General features: G+C 37.8%; 1 protein-coding gene across 4 annotated transcripts in view; it reads right to left on the minus strand.

The window, feature by feature from the left end:
- The window catches only part of elf1 (E74-like ETS transcription factor 1), a 48,781-nt gene that overhangs the window by 14,828 nt on the left and 12,177 nt on the right, over nt 1-21,776 (minus strand). Inside the window, exons 1-2 of one of the 4 annotated variants that reach the window (XM_051127335.1) lie at nt 20,411-20,728; nt 494-884 (exon numbers count right to left, since the gene is read on the minus strand). In XM_051127335.1, the coding sequence (XP_050983292.1) occupies nt 494-565 (72 nt within the window). In that variant the 5' untranslated portion in view covers nt 566-884; nt 20,411-20,728. Of the gene's footprint in view, nt 1-493; nt 885-9,737; nt 9,827-20,410; nt 20,729-21,776 lie in introns of those variants that run through there. The other 3 variants (XM_051127331.1, XM_051127334.1, XM_051127333.1) reach the window with 3 other exon arrangements.

Below are 21,776 nucleotides of genomic sequence, written 5' to 3' on the forward strand. Positions count from 1 at the left end.
TAGCAGCATTTGTTTGCAGATGCCACTTTATTTGATTTACTGTATCTAATGCAATAAAATTCAGACATTCGTAAGTCCTCAGATACTTTTTGGGACAACTGTATGTAACATAATTAGGCGTCCTGAGGCTCAAATGCCACCTTTGTTCCCAACCAGGTTTTGGTATAAGAATACAAACACACTGAGTTCAGTCTGACTGGCAATTCCTACATCTCAGTCTTTCCATCTGAGCCCTGCCAGCAACCCACACAGTCATCTCTCAACCTTCTCCTTGCACTCTTAATTTTCCACCATCCTCACAGATGTAGACCTCCAAAAAAAAAAAAAAAAACATATCCCCTCCCTGAGACCTGGCTTGTGGAGCTGGATGGACAAAGACAGTACCAGTAACGAAGATTTCTGGCAGCAAAATGCTTCAGGGCTTTCAGGCCAATGATGAAGGGCCGATCATAAACTGAGCACACAGAAAACAACAAACGTGACTGTGATGTACCTGATTGATTTCATCCATCCCATTACTGGCGAACTCAAAGACAAGCTCGCTGGACTGGACCGCAGTGGTCATGGTGTTGTAGGGAGAGAAAGGGTAGGACACAGGCTGACAGGCAGAGGGTTCCTACCCCTCCACGCACTCCCCGGACCGCTTCGCTCCACACCACACCCCTCGATACAGGAAGCACTCTGAGGCAGGAACACTGCTGAGGTAATCTGCTGCTTTCACAAAATGAGAGGCACTATTAGGTAAAAACAGTGTTCCCTTTTTTGGTCCTGCACGCTGCTGATTTTTTTTTTTCTCCAGATGACGGACAGAGTGGCGGAGGACTGCGTGACTGCGTGATGGAGGAGGATTCTTCTCACTCCAAGTGCGTCTGGGGCATCTAAACCTTCAAGAGAGAAACAGAAGAAAAGGAACATTAGGAAACTGCAACTGAGCAAAATGGGCTGTGTCACATCATCAGAGAGAAAGAGAGAGAGCTGGGATGGCCGGACGAGCCTGAGACGGTACTGTTGGGACTGAGGCGAGGGGCTAATTTTCTGACTCTATGAAGCGTTCGCTCACTGCTGGAGAGACTTTCGGATCACCGATTTCATTCTTGGCTTTGAATACACAAAACTGCCCCAAAAGTCAGACTCTGAGAACGTCTGGACAGACAGAATGAAAATGGGCGAGTGGAAAACACACACCACTTTCCAGCAAATTCATCACTGGCCACTTAACTTTCTCTCACTTTGACTCCTGTTTACCCTCTAAGTTCACAATAACACAACTGTTGCATTACTCTGTCATCCTGTATTGGCTAGGGATGCACAGTATACCAGTGTAATATTGGTTATCATCCAATTATAAAAAAAAAAAAAAAAATATATATATATATATATATATATATATATATATATATATATAATACTACTACTAATAATAATAATAATAATAAATATATATATATATATATATATATATATATATATATAGTTATATATATATATATATATATATATATAGTTATATAGTTATATATTTATATATAATCTTTAAATATTTAAAATATATTAATTAAAATATTTTAAAAATGTAAATAATTGGCCGACAACCATATGTCACTGATAAATAAAACATATTTTTAAAATATTATATGAAATGACTAAAAATAATATTTAAACAATTATTTACATTTACTTCATTATTTAAAATATATTTTATTAAATAACTGATAATCTTTATAATTATTTTTATAATATTTATATAATATAAATAATATTTATATAATTTATATAATATATTTATATCATTTATATCATTATTTTTATATTTATATAATATGCAAAATTCTTTAAAATATTTAAAATAATATTTATTTATGTTTATATTTCAATCTATAATGTTGTAATACCCAAGTTCACCTCCGAATTTAAAACCATTCATTTTATTTTGTAATGTTTTGCTCTTTTAATTTATTTAGAATAGTGCTGTCAAACAATTAAGTCGTAATTAATCCAAAATAAGTTTTTGTTTACATAATATATTTGTGTACTTTGTATAATAGTTATGTACAGGCTTATATAAATGCACACACATACAGTATATATTTTGAAAATATTACTACGTATTTATATTTATATAATTTATAGTATATATAAATATATTTAATATATGAAGATAAAAATTTTTACACAGTACAAACAAATATTATGTAAACAAAAACTTTTATTTTGGATGTGATTAATCACGATTAATCACGATTAATCATTTGACAGCAATATTTTAGACAAATTAGTACAAAATTATGATAATCTGCAATTTATCAGTGAGTGCCCATAACACAAAAATAAAAACAATCAGCTTATAGGTATCAGGTAGAATTTAAATATTGCTATAGTAATAATAGCATTCACACTATTCTTGTTGCAGATGATCAACAAAAATTAGCAAAAGCTACGAGACAGTTGGTCTACTGTCATCTTGAATCCCTGGTTTAATTCGTCAAGGTTCAGATGTAATAAGTGAACCTCTTCAGTGGCAGTGTGGAGGAAGGGGGGGAGGGGCATGGATCGCCACAGGATATGAGATCACCCAGCCTGATCAAAGGGGTACTGTAAACAAGGTTGGGTTATCAGTCACATGAGCAAAAAAAAAAAAAAAAAGGCCTAGAACACACCCTCATCCAAAGTCCACGTCCACTCCTCACACTGAAGCCAGCTAAACTACAGAAATCCCAAAAACACGAGAATCACAGGCTGTTGAGAGAAAAGAGTACCCTCTGTCCGGCCCTGAGGCAGCAAGGAGGAACAGGAGGGGCTGTAGTCTGGTTAAAGATTAAACGAGAGCAGTGGGGAGAGGAGAGGCGGTTTGGCCGAACCACTGAAGGGGGGTGTAAAATGGCAGTGGAGCAGCCCAATTCTCCTCTGTGGCAGGGTGGGGCTTGTTTGCTTTGAAAGGACAGTGTGTGCGTCAACAAGTGCATACCAGGTTGAATGGTGTCTGGGGGGGTTAGGGTTGGTGGGGTGGGTGGGTAAAGGGTATAATAGGGGCAGATAAAGTGAATAGGAAAGATAGGCCCGTGTGGGTGGAAGGGAGGTCAAGTAAATGTTCTCTTTAGCTCAGACTGTGCCCGAGACCCCTTTAGCAGCTGGAGTCCCATACTCAACATGGGATCTCGTGCAGCCTCGTCTCTCCAGGAGAGCGAGGAACAGAATGAGGTATGCCATGACAGAGCGGCCCAGACTATTATTACCACTAACCAGACGGCCCCCCCAAGAGCCATTCGGCACTGCCTCCCTTCCCACAGCATGGGGCCAACATCTGGAGCACCCTGTTGATGGCTCCCTCTCCCTGCTTTGGTCAAGACAAGCTCTTTGAAACAATGATTTATTTTCTTGCCACCACAATGCTCTGGGAGTTGCTACGTGGTTGCTAGGGTGTTCTGGGGGGTTGACACCGGCTTACATCAAATCAAAATAGCCAATAAACCAATAATTCATTTCATGTTAAGGCAGATAACTGATAAATGGCTCACTATGATTTTAAATTATTTTGTCTAAATTTGACCCTGGACCATAAAACCTAAGTGGGATGGGTATATTTGTAGCAATAGCCAAAAATACATGGTATGGATCAATTTTCTTTTATGCCAAAAATCATTAGGATATTAAGTAAAGATCATGTTACATGAAGATGTTTTGTAAATTTCCTACCATAAATATATAAGAACTTAATTTTTTATTAAAATATGCATTGGTAAGAACTTCTTTGGACAACTTTAAAGGCAATTTACTCAATATTTAGATTTTTTTGCACCCTCAGATTGCAGATTTTCAAATAGCCTAGTTGTATCTCAGCCAAATATTGTCCTATCCTAACAAACCATACATCAATGGAAAGCTTTATTGTATAAATCTCAATTTCAAAAAATGGATCCTTATTACTGGTTTTGTCACAAAGGGTCACAAATAAGACTTTTAAAAATTCTAGAATTTACATTATAATGTACATTATAAAATATGGTTGTTCATTGCAAGATTTATATTTATGGAACGTTTAACAGTGTTATGTTAAAAATAGAGGAATAGAGGTGTTCAAAACTCACCTCATGGACCTTTCCTAATTCCGATAAAAAAATAAAAATAAAAGAGAAAATAAGCCTACAAAATAAAATATCTGCCCATATATATCTAATATAGACTACAGTTGTGGGGCAAATACATTTTTTCAATATTTTTGAAAGTAAAAAAAAAAAAAAAAGTAAATTTATTACAATCTATAATAATCTATAATCTATAACAAAAAGTTGAAAAGAACAGCATCTATTTAAAACAGAAATCTTTTTTAACATTATAAATGTCTTTACAATCACCTTTGATCAATTTAATGAATCCTTGCTAAATAAAGCATTTAAACGGTAAACCAATAAAATAACTAAAAAAAATATATACAGATATTCTGTTATATATTCTGGTTTTCTAGATTCTCAGGTGTCTCTATTAATGTCTAAGGTAAATCTGTGGTGTATTTTACAGCATTTTATATCAAATAAAAGCATACTTCTTAATAAACCGCACAATTTGAGGCACCATCTATATCTGTACCATCGAGTGCTAGAAATGATAATCACAACCATAGTGATACCCCTGGCAAATTAAGGCCACACACAGAGTGGGACATGCCTACCTCTGCAGTCTGGGAAAGCACTCGCCCATGAAGTCTTCGCAGCTTTAGCCAGGGGTCAGAAGTCGCCAAGCGAGAGCATGGCTGAGTTCTGCCTCCACCTATACAGACTAGCTCAAAATGGCCTCGTGTCATTTTCAGTTCTTCTTTTTGATTCAAAACGCTCGGTGTACCTCAAACTGCAGCTGCGTACGCCGCAGCCAAAGCTCGCAGCTTGAAATTCTATTAGACAATCTTGCCATGGTCTACAGGCCTGCTTTTGAGTAATGAAGTCATTCACACCATTTGACGGTGATGTGCTGGCAAATGAAAGTGTGATATGGGATTGATGGGAACATTTCACACAGAGAGATGAGCCTAGTGGGGAGCAAAATCGTGCAAATCTGTGATTGCGTGCATCATGCTGCTCTCCACGCTGATTCCCAGCGGTATATAACGAGACCTCGTGCCGGGCACACGGCGAGTGATCTACGCCACCGTGACTGCATCCTGGGAATCGTACAAGTGGATGCGACAACACTTGCCTCGTCCCAACACATGCACATGCAAATGGGCCAAAACAAGGGCCTGCCGCACGTCATCCAGAGGCGCCGAGAGGGAGGGCGAGTTACTCAGTACTCAAGACTTCAGTAAGCAAACAATCTCCAGGGTGGGGCTCGCATGGAATTGCTCCACAGCTGAGGTTTGCCAAGGATACACGCTCAGCAAGCAAGGTAAAACTATGAGGTGTACATGAAAAACGTCCATTCAAGCCTCTAATTGTCCTAATGCAGCAGCTGGTACGGATCTGGCAAAGCGCCTAGTCCGTGTTGTCAAAACAAGTAAATATAAAGCAAGACGCTGACTAAAATGTTGGATGGAATAACCAGTTTTGAGGGGAGAATGATTACAGACAAATACATCTTCCCTGTTGACCCTGTCGACCCACCCACCCCTCAGCTGAGCTCAATGTTGACCATGAAAGGAGGTAATTTAAGCCAACCAAATGACTAAGCCATGAGTCACCCTGACAATGGAATTTAATCACAGAGCAAGCAAATTCAAACATGAATGACCATCTAACGTAGGTGAGCGATTTTGATGGGAACACTCATGGATTCAACATGTGGTGTGATCGTGAGTTGCCATATTCTGATGACGTCACCGAAATGGATGGAGATGGAGGTTTTGGAGAGGGTGAAGTCGTCTCTAGTTACTCTGTGGGGAGTGATGTCATGGCAATAGTGATGTCAACACATGTGAGAAAAAACTAGTCTAGAATGCCTCTCGAAATAGCTTGGGATACTAGAGCTTTCGGAGAGGCACTGACTGAGAGAAAGCGGGAGGAATGTGAAGCGCTTTTCCTGCATGGTCAGGAAGGACGACTGGCATTCCTGGCATTTCAGAACATGCCAGTCTCAAGCGTTTCAGCAAAAACACACTTCAAATTGCTGGCTCCACTATGAAAATGTGACATTAAAACACCTCTAGTGAGCTAGTGAACATTTATGTGTTTCTTGTGAGACATCTGAAGGCTTGTTCACACTTACCAAAGGGAAGAGAAACACTCAGGGTGGAATTATGCCAACAGCACCCTTTCAATCATTATGGAGGACAAAGCCTCTTTCAACAGGGTCATCTGCTTGACTCAGCAAAAGATGTGGGTTTTTTTTTTTTAGCTTAGTTCCTGTAAGGATATGACGCTTAAACTAAAGTGGAGTCCTGTAATGCTGCGATAATGAACTTAAGGCCGAGGACAAACTCATCTCTTTAACTATAATATGGTCACCGTCGTTTAAACAGCCCTGACAGAAGCTACTGTCATGCTACTACTTTATGTGATAACTATATATATAAAAATTGAAAACTGATAAAAAACAAAAATACAGATTTTTTTTTTTATTGTTTTTCCCTAATGTTTACCAAGACTAAATATGTTTGATCAAAAATACAGTCAAAACATTAACATTGTGAAAAATTATAACAATTTAAAATAACTTTTTTATATTTTAACAATTTTAAAATTAAAGGGTTACTCCACCCCGAAATAAAAAATTGATCACTTAACGTTACCTCCGTGTCGTTCCAAACCCGTAAAAGCTTAGTTCGTCTTTGGAACACAATTTAAGATATTTGGATGAAAACCGGGAGGCTTTTGACTGTCCCATTGACTGGCAGGTAAATACCACTGTCAAGACCCAGAAAAGTATGAAAGACATTCTCAAAATAGTCCATTTGCCATCAGTGGTTCAATCTAAATTTTATGAAGCGACGAGAATACGCAAAGAAAAGAAAAAACGTTTTTATTCAACAATTCGTCTCCCCTGTGTCAGTGTAACGCCATTTTGTAGAGCATTCACTAGACGCAAACTGCGTACGCCGCACTACAGATACGTTTTCTTCGTATATTTACGCTTTGATTTGAACGAAAACAGTGTATCCGGCATACACAGTTTGCGTCCAGCGGATACTCTCCATAATGGCGCTGAGGCGGAGGAGAAGAACTGTTAAGTAAAATCGTTATTTTTTCTCTTGGCGTACAAAAAGTATTCTCGTTTCTCCATAAAATTTAGATTGAACCACTGATGGCAGATGGACAATTTTGATGATGTCTTTTCTGGGTGTTGACAGTGATATTAAACTGTCAGTCAATGGGACAGTCAAAAGCCTCCCGGTTTTTATCCAAAATATCTTAAATTGTGTTCTAAAGACAAACAAAGCTTTCACGGGTTTGGAAAGACATGGGGGTAAGCGATGAATGACAAAATTTTCATTTTGGGGTGGAGTAACCCTTTAAATGCATTCCTGTGACAGCAAAGCTGTATTTTCAGCAACACTACTCCAGTCGTTCAGTGTCACATGATCATTTAGAAATCATTCTAATATGCTGATCTGGTGCTCAGAAACATTTATTATTTTGAACAATAATGTATGACATGTGATAATACATGTGATAATGAAATCATTTAAAAGCAGTGATTGGTTTTCTATTTTTTGTATTAATATAGATGTTCTTTTGACAGATTTTCCACGCTAACATTCAGACTAGACATAACCAACGTACACATTTATATCTTGACCATAATAACCAAAAAGCACATTTGACTGTTCACATGTGCATATGCATTACCGCAAATGTTCTTTACAAAGCACGTGTGCAATTATGGGTGAGCGTTCATATGTGCACGTCTGAAACCAGCCACTTAACTTAGTAAAAAAAGCGAAGGTACCAAAATGAATACTGCAGAAAGACTATGAGGTACATTTCTTTTTAAAGTACCGGCACTGGTATTTGACATTCTTACAGTGATCAAAAAGGCTCTTTTCTTTCTCTTCTTCTAAATGAGATGTGAAAGTGTCACCATCACACACCCCTTTGTTGGTCACAGAAGTGGAGAAGAGTGCATTATACATTAGGGAGAAAGGTCAAGGGCCTGTGAGGCGAATGTTTGCTAATTCAACAGAACAAGAGAGACTGCAATTAATGAGACCAGCATCGAACAACTCCCACTGCCACATCAGTCTACAAAAACACGACATAGCAACTTCTGTCACAGCAGTCGACAATTCAGAGTGTGAATCTAATATAAACGCCAAAAAAGTGTTTTAAGGATAAAAACATACACGTTATAAAAACTTGAGCAACCTCTGTGAAGGAAGGGGGATGAAGACAAAAAAAAAAGAAGGAGAGAGACAAACACGTTGCTTCGAGAACCACTAAAACCGAGAGAGAAGAAAGGCTTTACCCTCTGCTACCTTTGCAGAAGAAGCAAATTTAATCTCATCTCGCAAGTCTTGTACTTTTCCACTCCGCCTCGAGGCGCTAGAAAAAGTCTAGGGGCCCACACCCACCTAAGACAGGAGCTGTTATCTCTGAGCCTGGAGCTCAGCTCTCCAAACATTAAAGGCTAGGGAGGAGAGACTGAGGCCAGGTGAAGGCAAAATCCAGGCCACTAAACTCATTAGGGTTTAAGACGCTTGTTTAAAACCAGTTGTGTGCATCTATGCCAGATGGAAACTTTTGATGAGATGACAAAGAGCATCCACGCTTATGAAAAAGTGATTGACGGTTTTACAAACAATTCAAATTGAATTTTAAAATGTCAGACAATCACTTTTTCTTCACTTTAGCTGCTACAAGATTTTTTACTGCCTGAAATTATATAACCCACCCTATGAAATGAGTTACCAGTTGGTCAAACTTTAAGCCACAGTAATGGAACCCTAAAACTAAAGCGAGATAAACGCAAAGGAAAGAGAACAGCCACAACTGACCTGTGAATCTTGCAGTGACAGGAAATGCATCACTGAGCAGTCGGTTTCTGCTACTTCCTGACTGTTAGACCACAAACAAGTGAACACTTCTCTCTCATTTTGAGAGTGGAAACTTCTTCCCCTTCCTCTTAGACTCTGTATTTCTCACTTTTTCAACTTTGTGTTTTCAACATGTTTGAATGTCATGCATTTCTATTTAGCTGGTAACCACTGTTAGAAAATTTAAGAAAAAAAAAATGTTTGAACAACAGCATCTTATGTAACAATTACAATCATTTTTGCACAAAAAACGATTCTCAAGGCCCCCTACTTTTACACCGAAACCCTTCCTCATTACCCTCAGATCATGCCACCATTCAGTGGTTTGCTTCTGAGAACAACAAAACAAGCTTCTCAGAATTCTAAAAAAGCATCTTCAGACATCTTCACTTATCTCAGATATCATCCTACTGCACTGATACCACCCTACGCACAATCAGACATGGTATTATCAACTAAAACCATCAAATCAAGACCTCACAAACACAAATCTCATGATTTCAAAATACATATATTTAATGACGCCTGTTTTACAGACTAAATTCAGTGTAGCAAGGGTGTTGCAGACAGGGGTTAATTACTGAGAAAACAACATGAGGAACAGAACTCGGTGCACCCTTACTCACTTCCTCTCTCAACATCTCACTCTCAGGGTTCATCTCATGCTACTAAACGCTTAGCTATTTCCTCTATGTGAATGTAGTGTCCTCAGGCACCGGCACGGACGCTGATGGGCAAGAGAAGGGCTGATGTTTAAAAATGTAAGCAGATTATATCTTACCAGCAGCGAGCTGACCCCAACTGATGGACTTCTTAAAAGGCACATGGTGTGTGCTACAAAATGTTAAAAATGTTCTTCCCCGTGATCTGTTTCTACTATGTGGCAACAGGCCGCACACCACAGATAGGAAGACACGTCAGACTTGTGAAAACAGGACAGGAAATTGCCACAGGGGCTAAAAAAGACAAAAGTTCTTGTACTTTAAACTTTGAGGCCTAAAAGGTAAAAGGTATCCATTTGAAATTCTGCCACCTACAACTGCCAGTATTTGCAAAATGGCATTGTGGCATTGGAATGATTTTAGGCATGCAGCGATGTTAAAATTCTGTTCGATACCACTAACCAGATAACGATTTTCATGTTATGGCTGGTAACAGACAAATGGCTGATATTAAAATTAAATAATTTGTTTAATTAACTAATAACTAAAATCAGTCATTTTGATACCACAAGTGAGTTTAGGCATCACAACACTACAATATTTCAAAAACACATATTCTGAAAATGGATATTGGCAGTTTTTTAAAGACTATAGTAAGTTTCAGTGAATATTAGATAACGAAAAACATAACGTCAGAGTAAAAATAGACAAAATGAGTAAGCACAACTAATTATCTATTATTAATAGGGATTTTGATTGGGAAAATAATATCTTATGGTATTGCATGTACTGTAAACATTCAGTGGTTTCCATATGATGTGCTGGTTGCAGAACCTCTCAGCATCTAATTGATAGGATCTTTTGCACAGTATCTGCTTGCCTTCAGCTGCATATGCAATATGAAAAACATTTGAGATATTTCGGTACAAAGAGAAAATGTTTTGGCTTCTATGCAGGAACAATTCAGAGCATGACAAGACTGGAGAAGCTCAGGGCTTTCAGCCCAATACTGACTTGAATCTCAAGTGTTTGCACCTCCCTCTCACTCACAATCATCTGACCATGTTTAGAATCTGTAAAATCTGTAACACATCAAACCTTAAACCTCAGTGTTTGCTAAAAAAAGCTCTCATTGACTTACTCTCCTTATGATTTAGCTTCTGAAATAACATCTGGAACATCTCTCGCACTCAAATGAAGCCAACTAACTTTAATATACACACACTGAATTCACTGCCAGCTCAGTTAAACCTGGTAGAAATCAAGGCTTGTTTCACTGATAATGCCGCCCTTGATAAATGAGGACGTTCCAGCTCTCCTGAGGCTGTATTTATCATGCTTTCGTCTATGGCGACATATGCACTGTTGTGAAATAGCGCCACCCCCGCCATCTTGACTCACCCATCCCCGATGTGTTTACACTCATACCAATACCAACATGTCACAGCATATGTCTGCACAAGGAGGGAAAAATGCACACTGAATACAGCAGCAAAACATGCCTGCATTGCACCCACACGCTTCAAAATAAATTCTGGGAACCCTAAACATCCAGTGACGACACAGGTTTCTTTCCACCTCTGATAAGACCATAGTCATCACAAGGTTTTCGCTAACCGTAAAGCAGTAAAATTCAAAGTTCACTTTTTAGTTCACAGTCAGCGAAAGAGAAACTAACTGCACGTTGGTGTACTTAAAGTTCCTTTCTTGACGCTCAAGGCCTTGCAGAACAAAAAGCATACATGGGAACGAAATCTCTTGCCTGAAATCATAGCTAAGCATCTACAAGCTAGGGGTACAAAGAAACGCTGGCTTTTAAATGGAAATAGCATTCCAAACAGGTCTGGACACAAACCGAGTGAGGTGTCCACAAGGGCAAAAGCTGCAAAAACCAGCATTTAAACCTTCCAAACAAAAACTTAGGTTTTTAGTATCAATATTATTTTAAGATATGTAACCCTGGACAACAAAACCTTAAGGGTCCATAAGGGTCAGTTTTTTGAAATTGAGATTTATACATCATGTAAATAAATAAGCTTTCCATTGATGTATGATTTGTTAGGATAAGACAATATTTGGTCAAAATACAACTATTTGAAAATCTGGAATCAGAGGGTTCAAAAAAATCTAAATATTGAGAAAAATCACCTTTAAAGTTGTCCAAACAAAGTTCTAGGGGTGTGCGATATGACGATTTATAATTGTGGACGATAAAAATGTCTCCACGATCTGCTTTTGAGAAATATCGTAGTATCGTGCTACTCGCCTCTATCTCATTATACTGTACAACGCATCATATATTCACATCAGCATTAACTCAGCGGTAGAGTTACACTCACAGGACTCTGCACTTATTCACAATCATAAAAGTGCATTATTTGCTTTAAAGCCTTAAACATTTAATTCTGGTGCTGTTCCGACTTTTCCACTGCACGTACACCTGAAACGTGCGCACACATTAAAATCCTGTCAAATAGCGCCTAATTACTAAGTTACGTATCGTGTCTGATTATGCTAATTTTGTCAAAACACACAAGGTTTACATATAAAAATAGTTTATAGAAGCTTATGTCTAAAGTGAACATAAACAAATGAGAGAAAAACGGATGTCTGTTTGTATATTAGATGCGTGCAACTCTTAAAGCGACAGTACTAAACATGCTGCCACTTGTCAACAAAGGAATAGTTCACCCAAAAATCATAATTCTGTCATTATTTACTCACTTACATGTTGTCTGAAATCTGTATTAATTTCTTTTTTGTGCTAAACACAAAATAAGATATTTTGAAGAGTGTGGGTGACCAAACAGTAGCTGGTTCCCATTGAATTGAATAATAGAAATTATCAAATAGACAACGTTTAACAGAAAAAAGAAACTCAGTTTAAAACAGGTTTAAAACAACCTGAGAGTGAGTAAATGATTGTATTAAAATAAAATACTATGACAGAATTTGTTTATTTTTGGGTGAACTAATCTTTTCATTGTTATTAAAACAAAACACAAAGAGAAAAATCACTCACTGCTCTTGACTGAAGAACTTTAGTACAGTTGCTTTACTAAGAATAAATGTACAATTGATGTATATAATGTATATAGTGCTTCGCTTTTTAGATTTTATATTCTTTGTTTTTATTTTTTCAATAACAAAGATAAAATAATGACAAAGATTTTTATCTTCGCTCTCTTTGGCCTAAATATCTGCTATTATTTTTTATTTTATACTTAGTTACCTTGAAAGTCTTTCTTTTAAAATAGGGAAATTAGTTTGGCTGTACTGCTCAAACAATTTACAGGATAGTAAAACGAACATGTCAAAGAATTGTGATAAAATCGTGATATGATTTTTTTGCCATATCGCCCACCACTATTAGCAATGCATATTACTAATCAAAAATGAAGTTTTGATACATTTACGGTAGGAAAATTATAAAATATCTTCATGGAACATGATCTATAACTGTTTTTTTGCTTAATTTTGACCCGTACAATGTATTGTTGGCTATTGCTACACATATACCCATGCTACTTATGATGGGTTTTGTGGTCCAGGGTTACATTTTTTTATATAGCAAGCTTCTGAATACTTCTCCATTTTACACAAACACAAAACTGACTAAAAACTGGCATCTAAAACTGATTGATGTCATTTTCCTAAACACACCTGAATTAATAGGTAATTGGAACAACCTTTATCTGTCTCTGTATTTATCTAACCCAACAGACATTGATAAAATCATCAGGCTCTAAAACTAAGTCCTACACTCCTAGCTGCAGGGCTGGCACTCCTCGAATATAATGCATCATAAAATACTTTATAGCTGACACAACTGGCCCAAAATAACTGACATTCATAGCATTTATCATAAGTTATGTAAGGTTTGCCTTTGGCCCTGTGGAGCTGGAGGGGCCGTGAGCAGTATGTGGCGTAGTTTTCATTTCTAGTCACGTCATGTGGTCTCGATTACGACAATATGTCAGTCGGGCTGCAACATAAAAGGAGGTCATTTCCATTTCCATAAAGTGATTACATATCAGTTAAATAGGATAAAGCTACAGACTAAGTAAAAAATAAAAAGTTAAAAAGTTAACTGGGACTCAACAGACTCTCAAATTCCATTCACTTTTAATGTGGCAATATATGCTGCTATTATTCTCAGAGAGGCTGATGAGTCCACAGTACTGTAAGCGATATGTTTAGACAGCTTTCAGATCCATGCTGGCTAATAAAACCCATGGGAAGGGTATACAGGAAGACCTCTCTTTTTACAACTACTGACTGCAGCCTAATTGCATATAATTATTCAACCCGTGACCCAGCTACTGTTGCAAAAGTCATATTTTCAGGTCCTGAATCAGAATAGCGTTCTCAATGTTATAAGATACTACATACTGTACATCAATAATTTTCTTAATCACGCAGACAGCATGTGCTCTTGATACGGTACTTATTCACTGCTGGAAATGTTTGAATGAGCTGATGTGAATGTGTGCCTGAGCTTCACCTGGGCTCATAACCTGCGGAAAAGAACAGCGCAAAGCAAACACCACCGCAATAAAAACACACCACAATAAAATAACGCTTCCCTTCCCCCATCCTTTCATTCAAATCTCTCAATACAAGAAACAAGAGAGGAACATAGTACTAAAGAATAGCCCTAATGACTTTCAGAGATCAGTGATGGGAGAGAGATTACGCACTGCCATTTTGTTGTCGTTGTTTGCCGGTTAGTGAGGAGGCGAGATGCAGATGCTGGTGGCTGGGTTTTATTCGGGTCAATATTTGAGAAGAACGCTGGTCTTTGTAGTGCCATCGTTTGCTCATGATAGCAACGAGATGAGAAAAGCCAACAATAATATGCGAGGCTGTAAACGAGGGAGCTTAAAAAGAAGTATTTATTATCTCAAATCTACTTAAGCAGATAGTGACAATATCCTGAAGTAAGTCGAGAAGTACAAAACAAACAAACGAGCGAAACATAGTTAGTGAAAACACGGTTATCCATCAAATCAGCAGAATCTGATACTAAAGCATGTGCGCTCATGTGCAAGGTACCAACAACAGGGCATTAATTTGTGCGTATGCAATAGATGGAATATCTCTTGAGGACTGTGAACACTAAATGAGGCTCACAATGAAAATGTAAACAAGGAGTGGCTGTTGCTAAGAAACAGGTTGTGAGGTGACCTATAGCATGTTGAGTGATATGGCACAGATACAATAAGTAGTTGACATTTAAGCATAAAAAATAAAGCTAGAAAACAAGACATGAATTGTATAACATTCCTAAGTGTGTACATAATTATTAGTCTACTAGAGTAGAAATTATCTAATTGAAGTGTATTAATTAGCATTGTTGATAACACATCAAACCACTTCTCTTTTAATGTCTTGTCATTTTAATTAACTATCAGTTTATTTTAAACTTCGACGATTCTGCCAGAAGCTGATTTTGAATGTCACACCAAGTTTCAATTTCAACTGAATGTAATGAGTAAACAGAGCTATTTTTTAAACAATTAGGTCAATATGTAGGCTGAACTGAAACAAATTGGCATCCTCTGCAAACCCACTCTCATATGTGACCCTGAACCATAAAAGCAGTCTTGAGTAGCATGGATAAATTCGCAGCAATAGCCAAAAATACATAGTATGGGTTAATATTATCGATTTTTCTTTTCTGCCATAAGGATTTTGGGTAAAGATCATGTTCCATGAAGATATTTTGTAAATTTCCTACCGTAAATATAATAAAACCTAATTGTTGATTAGTAATATGCATTGCTAAGAACTTCATTAGGACAACTTCTCCATATTTAGATTTTTCGCACCCTCAAATTTCAGATTTTCAAAGAGTTGTTTCTTGGCCAAATATTGTCATTTCCTAACAAATTATACATCAATAGAAGGCTTATTTATTCAGCCTTCAGGTGATGTATAAATCTCAATTTAAAAAAATGACCCTGGTTTTGTGGTCCATTGTCACATATGGCAAAGACTCTTTTAATTTAACATCTTACAAAAGTATCCGAATGACTAGTCATACAGAATTTCCATGAATTATGTTATACAGTCAGCTCAAGGTTCTGGATTGAACTGTTTTAACACTAATAGAATATATATATATATATATATATATATATATATATATACACACACACAAGGACAAGTCACAAAAGAAAACTCTTTATTATAGTACTATACTACCCATAAAGTAATGTTGTAAACACAACTTTTTGGATGTGGGGGTGGTAAATGAGTTTCCATGGGACTCCATGGTTCTGGGATTTCAATCGTCCACAGCTAAAAGATGAACTGCAACCACCTTCCAACCCCACTCAGTTAAAAACATATTCAGTTTTTTAGGGGCTTATTTTAGTCATTTTACAAAATATATTAAGTCACCCCCATAGGTTGTGATGTAACTACAGAATTTGTGAGTAAACTTTCCTATGGCTGATGTAATGTGTGACTAACTGAGGATGCTGTGTTCCTAAACTGGACACTTTTGGGCTGATTAACCATCCAATTATGCCACACCACCAACTTCCATGAACCTTAGCCACTGAAACATCAAAGTTATGTAAATGTTTTCTTAATATACTAGCCTAACAGTTGCCATTTTTTAGATTTAAAGTATAAAACTGTATACAAATATCTGTGCTTGGACTTTTCAAACAGATCGAGCATCATTCATCGACAATACGATGCTGTACACACGTACCGATATGTTCAGATCATGACCATAGTTCCTAATTTAAAAAAGCCTCATATTAAACCCTCAGAAACTAACACATTTTCATTAGCAAGTCTTTTTAGAGCTGTGACTTGTGGTTTAATGTTCTGTTAAACTCAACCGCCCACAGCTCGTTCAAAGCCTGCGTGCGTTTCTGTAAAACGCTAGATACTCGCTTAGCTGCTCACCACACGTGTTGCTTTAGAGCTTGCGAAATGGTTGCTTCTATTCACAACTTTTAAACTGTGAAGCTCTTTGTTTTCAGAGTCTTTGTGAGCCTGAATTGCATGTAATTGCATTTTAAGGCTGGTATCTGCCCTGAGCTGTTCCTATGAAAAGCACTGAATTGTCATGACGATAACCAGTCACATGTTTGACCTGTGTAGTCGTTGTTTACAAGACTGACTAGAATATTAGACACAGGGGCTGCCCCTTCTCTGTAGTTAAGGGAGGTACTTGTCCTCATCTGATTGATCTCTGAAGTACTTGTTAGCAAGACACACATTCATACACCTGTGCAACTAAAGCTCTAGATGAAAATAACTGTTCGAACTCAATGTCTGGGCCCAAGCATCCAAGACTCTGATACTCAACACTAAACACTGGTGTCAGCAGTAAATGTTTTTATTGCATGGTGCAAATGGGAAAATGTCATCCGTGTCGCTTTGAGTCTGAAAGGGTGCAATGCTGCCAGCATTCCTCTTAAATGAAAGCGCCAGGCGGCTCATTTGACTCAAGAGTGGTGGTACAGCAGGTTACAAACAGACAGAGGCCCTTCTATCAAAAGAGGAACTTGCAACTGCTTTAACAAAAGAACAGAGTTCTGGAAAACACATTGTTTGCAATGTGTGGTTTCATAAGATTGATTGCAATATTGTCTTTAAATGGGTGGTTTTTGTTGTTTAGTTATTTTGTAGCCCTTTGTCATGAGACGATTGACTATGTGATGTTTTTGTGACTAATTTAGTGAATACTCTTTAAGCAAGAAAGACTAAGTTGTGCGTGTGGTTTTCATGGGAAGTGGTCTGACATATCAGTCATCTGTGAACATGTGACGTGTAGCTCATTTCTGGTGAGATACAACAATGATAATGAGTAAAGTGATATTCATTTTCTGACGCCAACATGCTTGAAGCATAAAAAGACAATTTAGTCATTCCAACTTAATAAAAGTTCAACTTTGAAAAGAAACCACCAAAAATTGTTCTGTTCGCATCCATGTGGACCTGAAAGTTGACTTTCTGAAGTTCTTCAGCGTTCTGTAGCTTCTCAACCAATTAATTCTATTACTATAGAGGTGTTAACTATTAGGTCATATTTTATGACCAAAGTAAAACCTCATATAATCTATGCCCTGGAAAACAGGATGTAAATGGACAGTCTCAACTCTAGAACAACAGAAAGAACCCATTCAGTAGGCAGTTTCAGTGGAACATCGCCCACCAAAGCTGGAGACAAAAACAAAACGGGGGCAGAAGGTGGGTGGGAGTCGTCATCATCTTTAACAAAAGGGCTTTTCCAAGAAGAGACTGCAGGCCACTCTTCCTTATTATACAAGACCATGTGTTTCTCTTGGCTTAACTGACTGACCATTTGTTCCGCTTTCTTCTTTCTAAAACCATGATGTTATATATGTTTTGGACAAAAATAAATATCTGTAGTTTGCATGGGTCAAATACAACAGAACTGATCTTCTCAATATATTCTTTCATTTTCTTCAAGTTGATACTGAATATTCTATTATGTAATCATCTGTGATGGCAAGTCTTCCACCAGTGTATCTAGTACCTGAGAACCAAGGCATGCCAGTCTGAGCTTGTTTCAGGAATCAGACCGTTTCGACACCGAGAATGTATGTTGCTCAATGGAAATGGGGAGAGCAGTATGAAAACGTGATGCAAATCTGCCCAAGCAGTCAACAACATATCGACAAAGGAATGACTGCCTGGACTATTTTAGCAGAACACTACTGCTTTGAGTAAAAATTCAAACACAGCCAACGGCCAAATGATTTTGCTATCTCGTATGGTGATCTCATGAAACTTTTCACTTATAAATAGTGTAGGTTTTTTGCATATTGGCGTCATGGTCTGATAAGATTATATTTAAATTAGAGTCAGCTACAACTATGACAAACATTTCTTAGAGTATTTTTATATTGACAAACTAGCTCAATGACAGTTCAAGAAACTGAAATATGAAGACATATCCTCAAAACCTCCAGTTAGCTACCAATCCAGCAGGTTCTGGAAAAGTCATCCTCCATGTTACAACTCAATTACTAAAAGAACTGAAAGACTAAGTCTGCAACATGAGCCTCAGAAACCGCTTTCAAACCATCTACATCACACAATGCTTTGACAGGAAGAGGACAAATATTCTTTCTCAGGCCCAGCCCTCTTCTGTTCTCCATGCTAGACCAGCTAGATCAGTTTGGTCCACCCCTCCTTCACAGCAGGACCTAATGATCCAATTACAGGCAGGGACTTGTTGACGCTGTTTGCGAAGAGCCAACCTGACACTACCGGCGTAGCTGCCAACTGTGACAGAAACTCAGGCCTGAAGAGAAGCCCCAAACAAAGCAATCCGCAGCAAAGGGGCCTGTCTTTGACTACTAGCCAACTCCAGGTGCCCTGGCTCATTTACAATACAAATCAGGGACGGCCGGGTGGGGGGCATAATGGTGCGAGTGGTGTTGGTATCTCCAGGCTAACAGGGGGTCTGACAAGATAACAACACTAGTGAAGTAAATCTGATATTGTCCTGAACACCTGAGGTCATGTGACATGGGGTGTGTTGGGTGGGGGAAAATTCCCTAGAAGTCCAAGTTTTCTGACCTCCACTAAAACGCTTTCACAAGTGAATTTGATTGTATGTTTTAAAAGTCAAATGTACTGTTTTTACATTAATAATAATGCATATAAGAAGCTTAATATGATACTAGTTACATTTCAAAATACCTCTTTAAACCAAGACATTAATTTGCTTAAAATGCTTTCTTGGCCACATGCTTGAACGTAATCATGCCAAAAAAATTACTGTTTTCTCCACAAGACTGGTTGCCCTGCTACTTACAGGCTAGTCTCAGTGCATACCATGAAGATGACACAAGTTACTATAGTAAGTATGGTGTCAGGCATAATTACACGTGGTAAAATGACGTTCTGTGAGGGTTATATCTTTAAAAAAAGAGAAAGAGCAAAAAAAGAGGTGCTCAGGGACAATGATTAGAGTTGTTTGTCACCCTCCTCTCAATGAGATACAGAGGTTTCTTAACTCAACAGGATGAGCAACATTCAGACCAGGTTTCATGACAATGATGAGGCCTGATAAGCCAGTCTAAAAATCAAACCGAAATCTACAAGCCCACGTAATGGAATCAGTGACACACCATAACAGCAAAACCATCACTTACGCGAACAGAAAGCACATTGGCGCGAAGAATATTTGTATGCATTGTGCGTCGTTGGCAACTTTGTAAGCATATAGCTAAAACTGGCTAAGATGTAATCTAAAAGTTTATTTTGACATTGCAACCCACTCAAACCGTCGTATGGGCTTGGTCAATAGACTTACAAAACATGATTGCCTACCTCACTCTCGGTACCCATATAAGGCAATAATACTTTGCAAAACATGTGACTATAAACTTGTAAATACAACACATTATATACTAAATACGCTTTGTTAGATTTGTACGACTGCAAAATGGTCTTTCATGTAAGGAAAATGGCGCTAAACCTGTTTTTACACACGTCTGCATCAATTATATAATCGTCAATGTTGCGACCGAAAGGTAATTATTAAATGCAAAACCAAACTGTTTAGCTGCATTGTAATATAGACTGTATATAAATATTGTGTTTAAATTTTGACCTAAAAAATAAAATCAGACAGTGTAACTTCATAATAAACCCAATGTAAATTGCATAAATGTGTATATATGTAATACACAATGAATAATGCTTACAGAAGAATGCAGACAACAGATACTTGGCGCTAACAGATTTACAACTGCATACTATCACATCATAAAGACATAAAATGTTCACTAACCTTAAAGGTTCAGGGGTTTCATGTCAAACTCCATGGTTATGGTGGAAAACATATCAAAGTGTTGGAAAAATGTGAGATAAAAAAGAAATAGTCTTAAAAAACATAAAGAGAGAGAGGTTACGTTGACGGGAGTAAAAAAAAAATAATAATCCAAGGGTGTGTCTAAAGCGAATCGAATAGCATGTTCAAGGTGCTGAACACTGACCTGCCCTCTGCCTCTCCCACTCACTTTAGTGGTAGATAGAGCGAAAATGAGAACAGTGTAGGGGAGGGCAATGGCAGCGGCTTGAAATCTTTAAAAAAGAGAAGTACTGCAAAGCAAAGCTCTCTCTCACTGTGACTCATCCCCCAAGCAACCACTGACAGACAGGCTGTAAAACAGAACTTCAGCATGGGGCCAATCAGCTGCAAGGGCAGAGCTAATATGCAAATGAGTGCAGGTGAGCTCAAGCTGCAGTTTCGATTGGCTAGCGAGTGCAGTGGGGGAGGGGAAACCTGGACAAAGTAACAATCAGACTACACCTTGAGCTATGTGAGACGGGTAACACAAGACTGGGTATGAGTGTAAAGTCGACGTAGACGTGGCAAGAGTAAAGCAGGCACGGGGAATTTTACCCAGATGAAATGCTCATCTCAAAACGAGATGTTTCAGGGACAGCGAAAGCTAAATCCACATCAACTGACTAGATCTCTTTGTACTTCTTGTTTTGAGTAGTACCAGAGGTTTTTATTTGAGTAGGTGGAATGGGAGTGGCCACGCAGGCTATATGACACCCCATAAAGCAAGATTTATGTTTGATATGAGGCATGAAAAACGGTATGCGTTATAAACTGGAAGAGCCGCCCCACCTGGTTGCACTGTTGAAAAGAACACCAACTAGACACACTTCCAATTCATTAGAGGCCCTACCACTGTTTTGTACGTCACCACGTTCTTTCAACCAAAGGGAAAGTACAGAATTGTGACTCTGCTGCATGGTTTGGTTTGAAAATGCGGTCATCATATACTCAGCCTTATGTTATTCCAAACCTTCATGAATTTTTTTTACGGAACACAAAAAAAAAAAAAAAAAAAAATACATGTCAAATATTTACATACACCTTGCAGAATCTGTTAATCATGTTAATTATTTTACCAAAATAAGAGAGATCGTTCAAAATGCATGTTATTTGACCTGAATAAGATTTTACATAACATGCATAATAGTCCACGAGAGGAAATTATAGCTGAATTTATAAAAATGACCCCATTCAAAAGTTTACATACTCTTGATTCTTAATACTGTATTGTTACCTGAATGATCCACAGCTATGTTTTTTTTTTTTGTTTTTTTTTGGGGGGGGGGGTTTACAGCATTTTTGAATA

This window comes from Labeo rohita, chromosome 14, assembly GCF_022985175.1.
Source record: "Labeo rohita strain BAU-BD-2019 chromosome 14, IGBB_LRoh.1.0, whole genome shotgun sequence".
Classification (NCBI taxonomy): domain Eukaryota; kingdom Metazoa; phylum Chordata; class Actinopteri; order Cypriniformes; family Cyprinidae; genus Labeo; species Labeo rohita.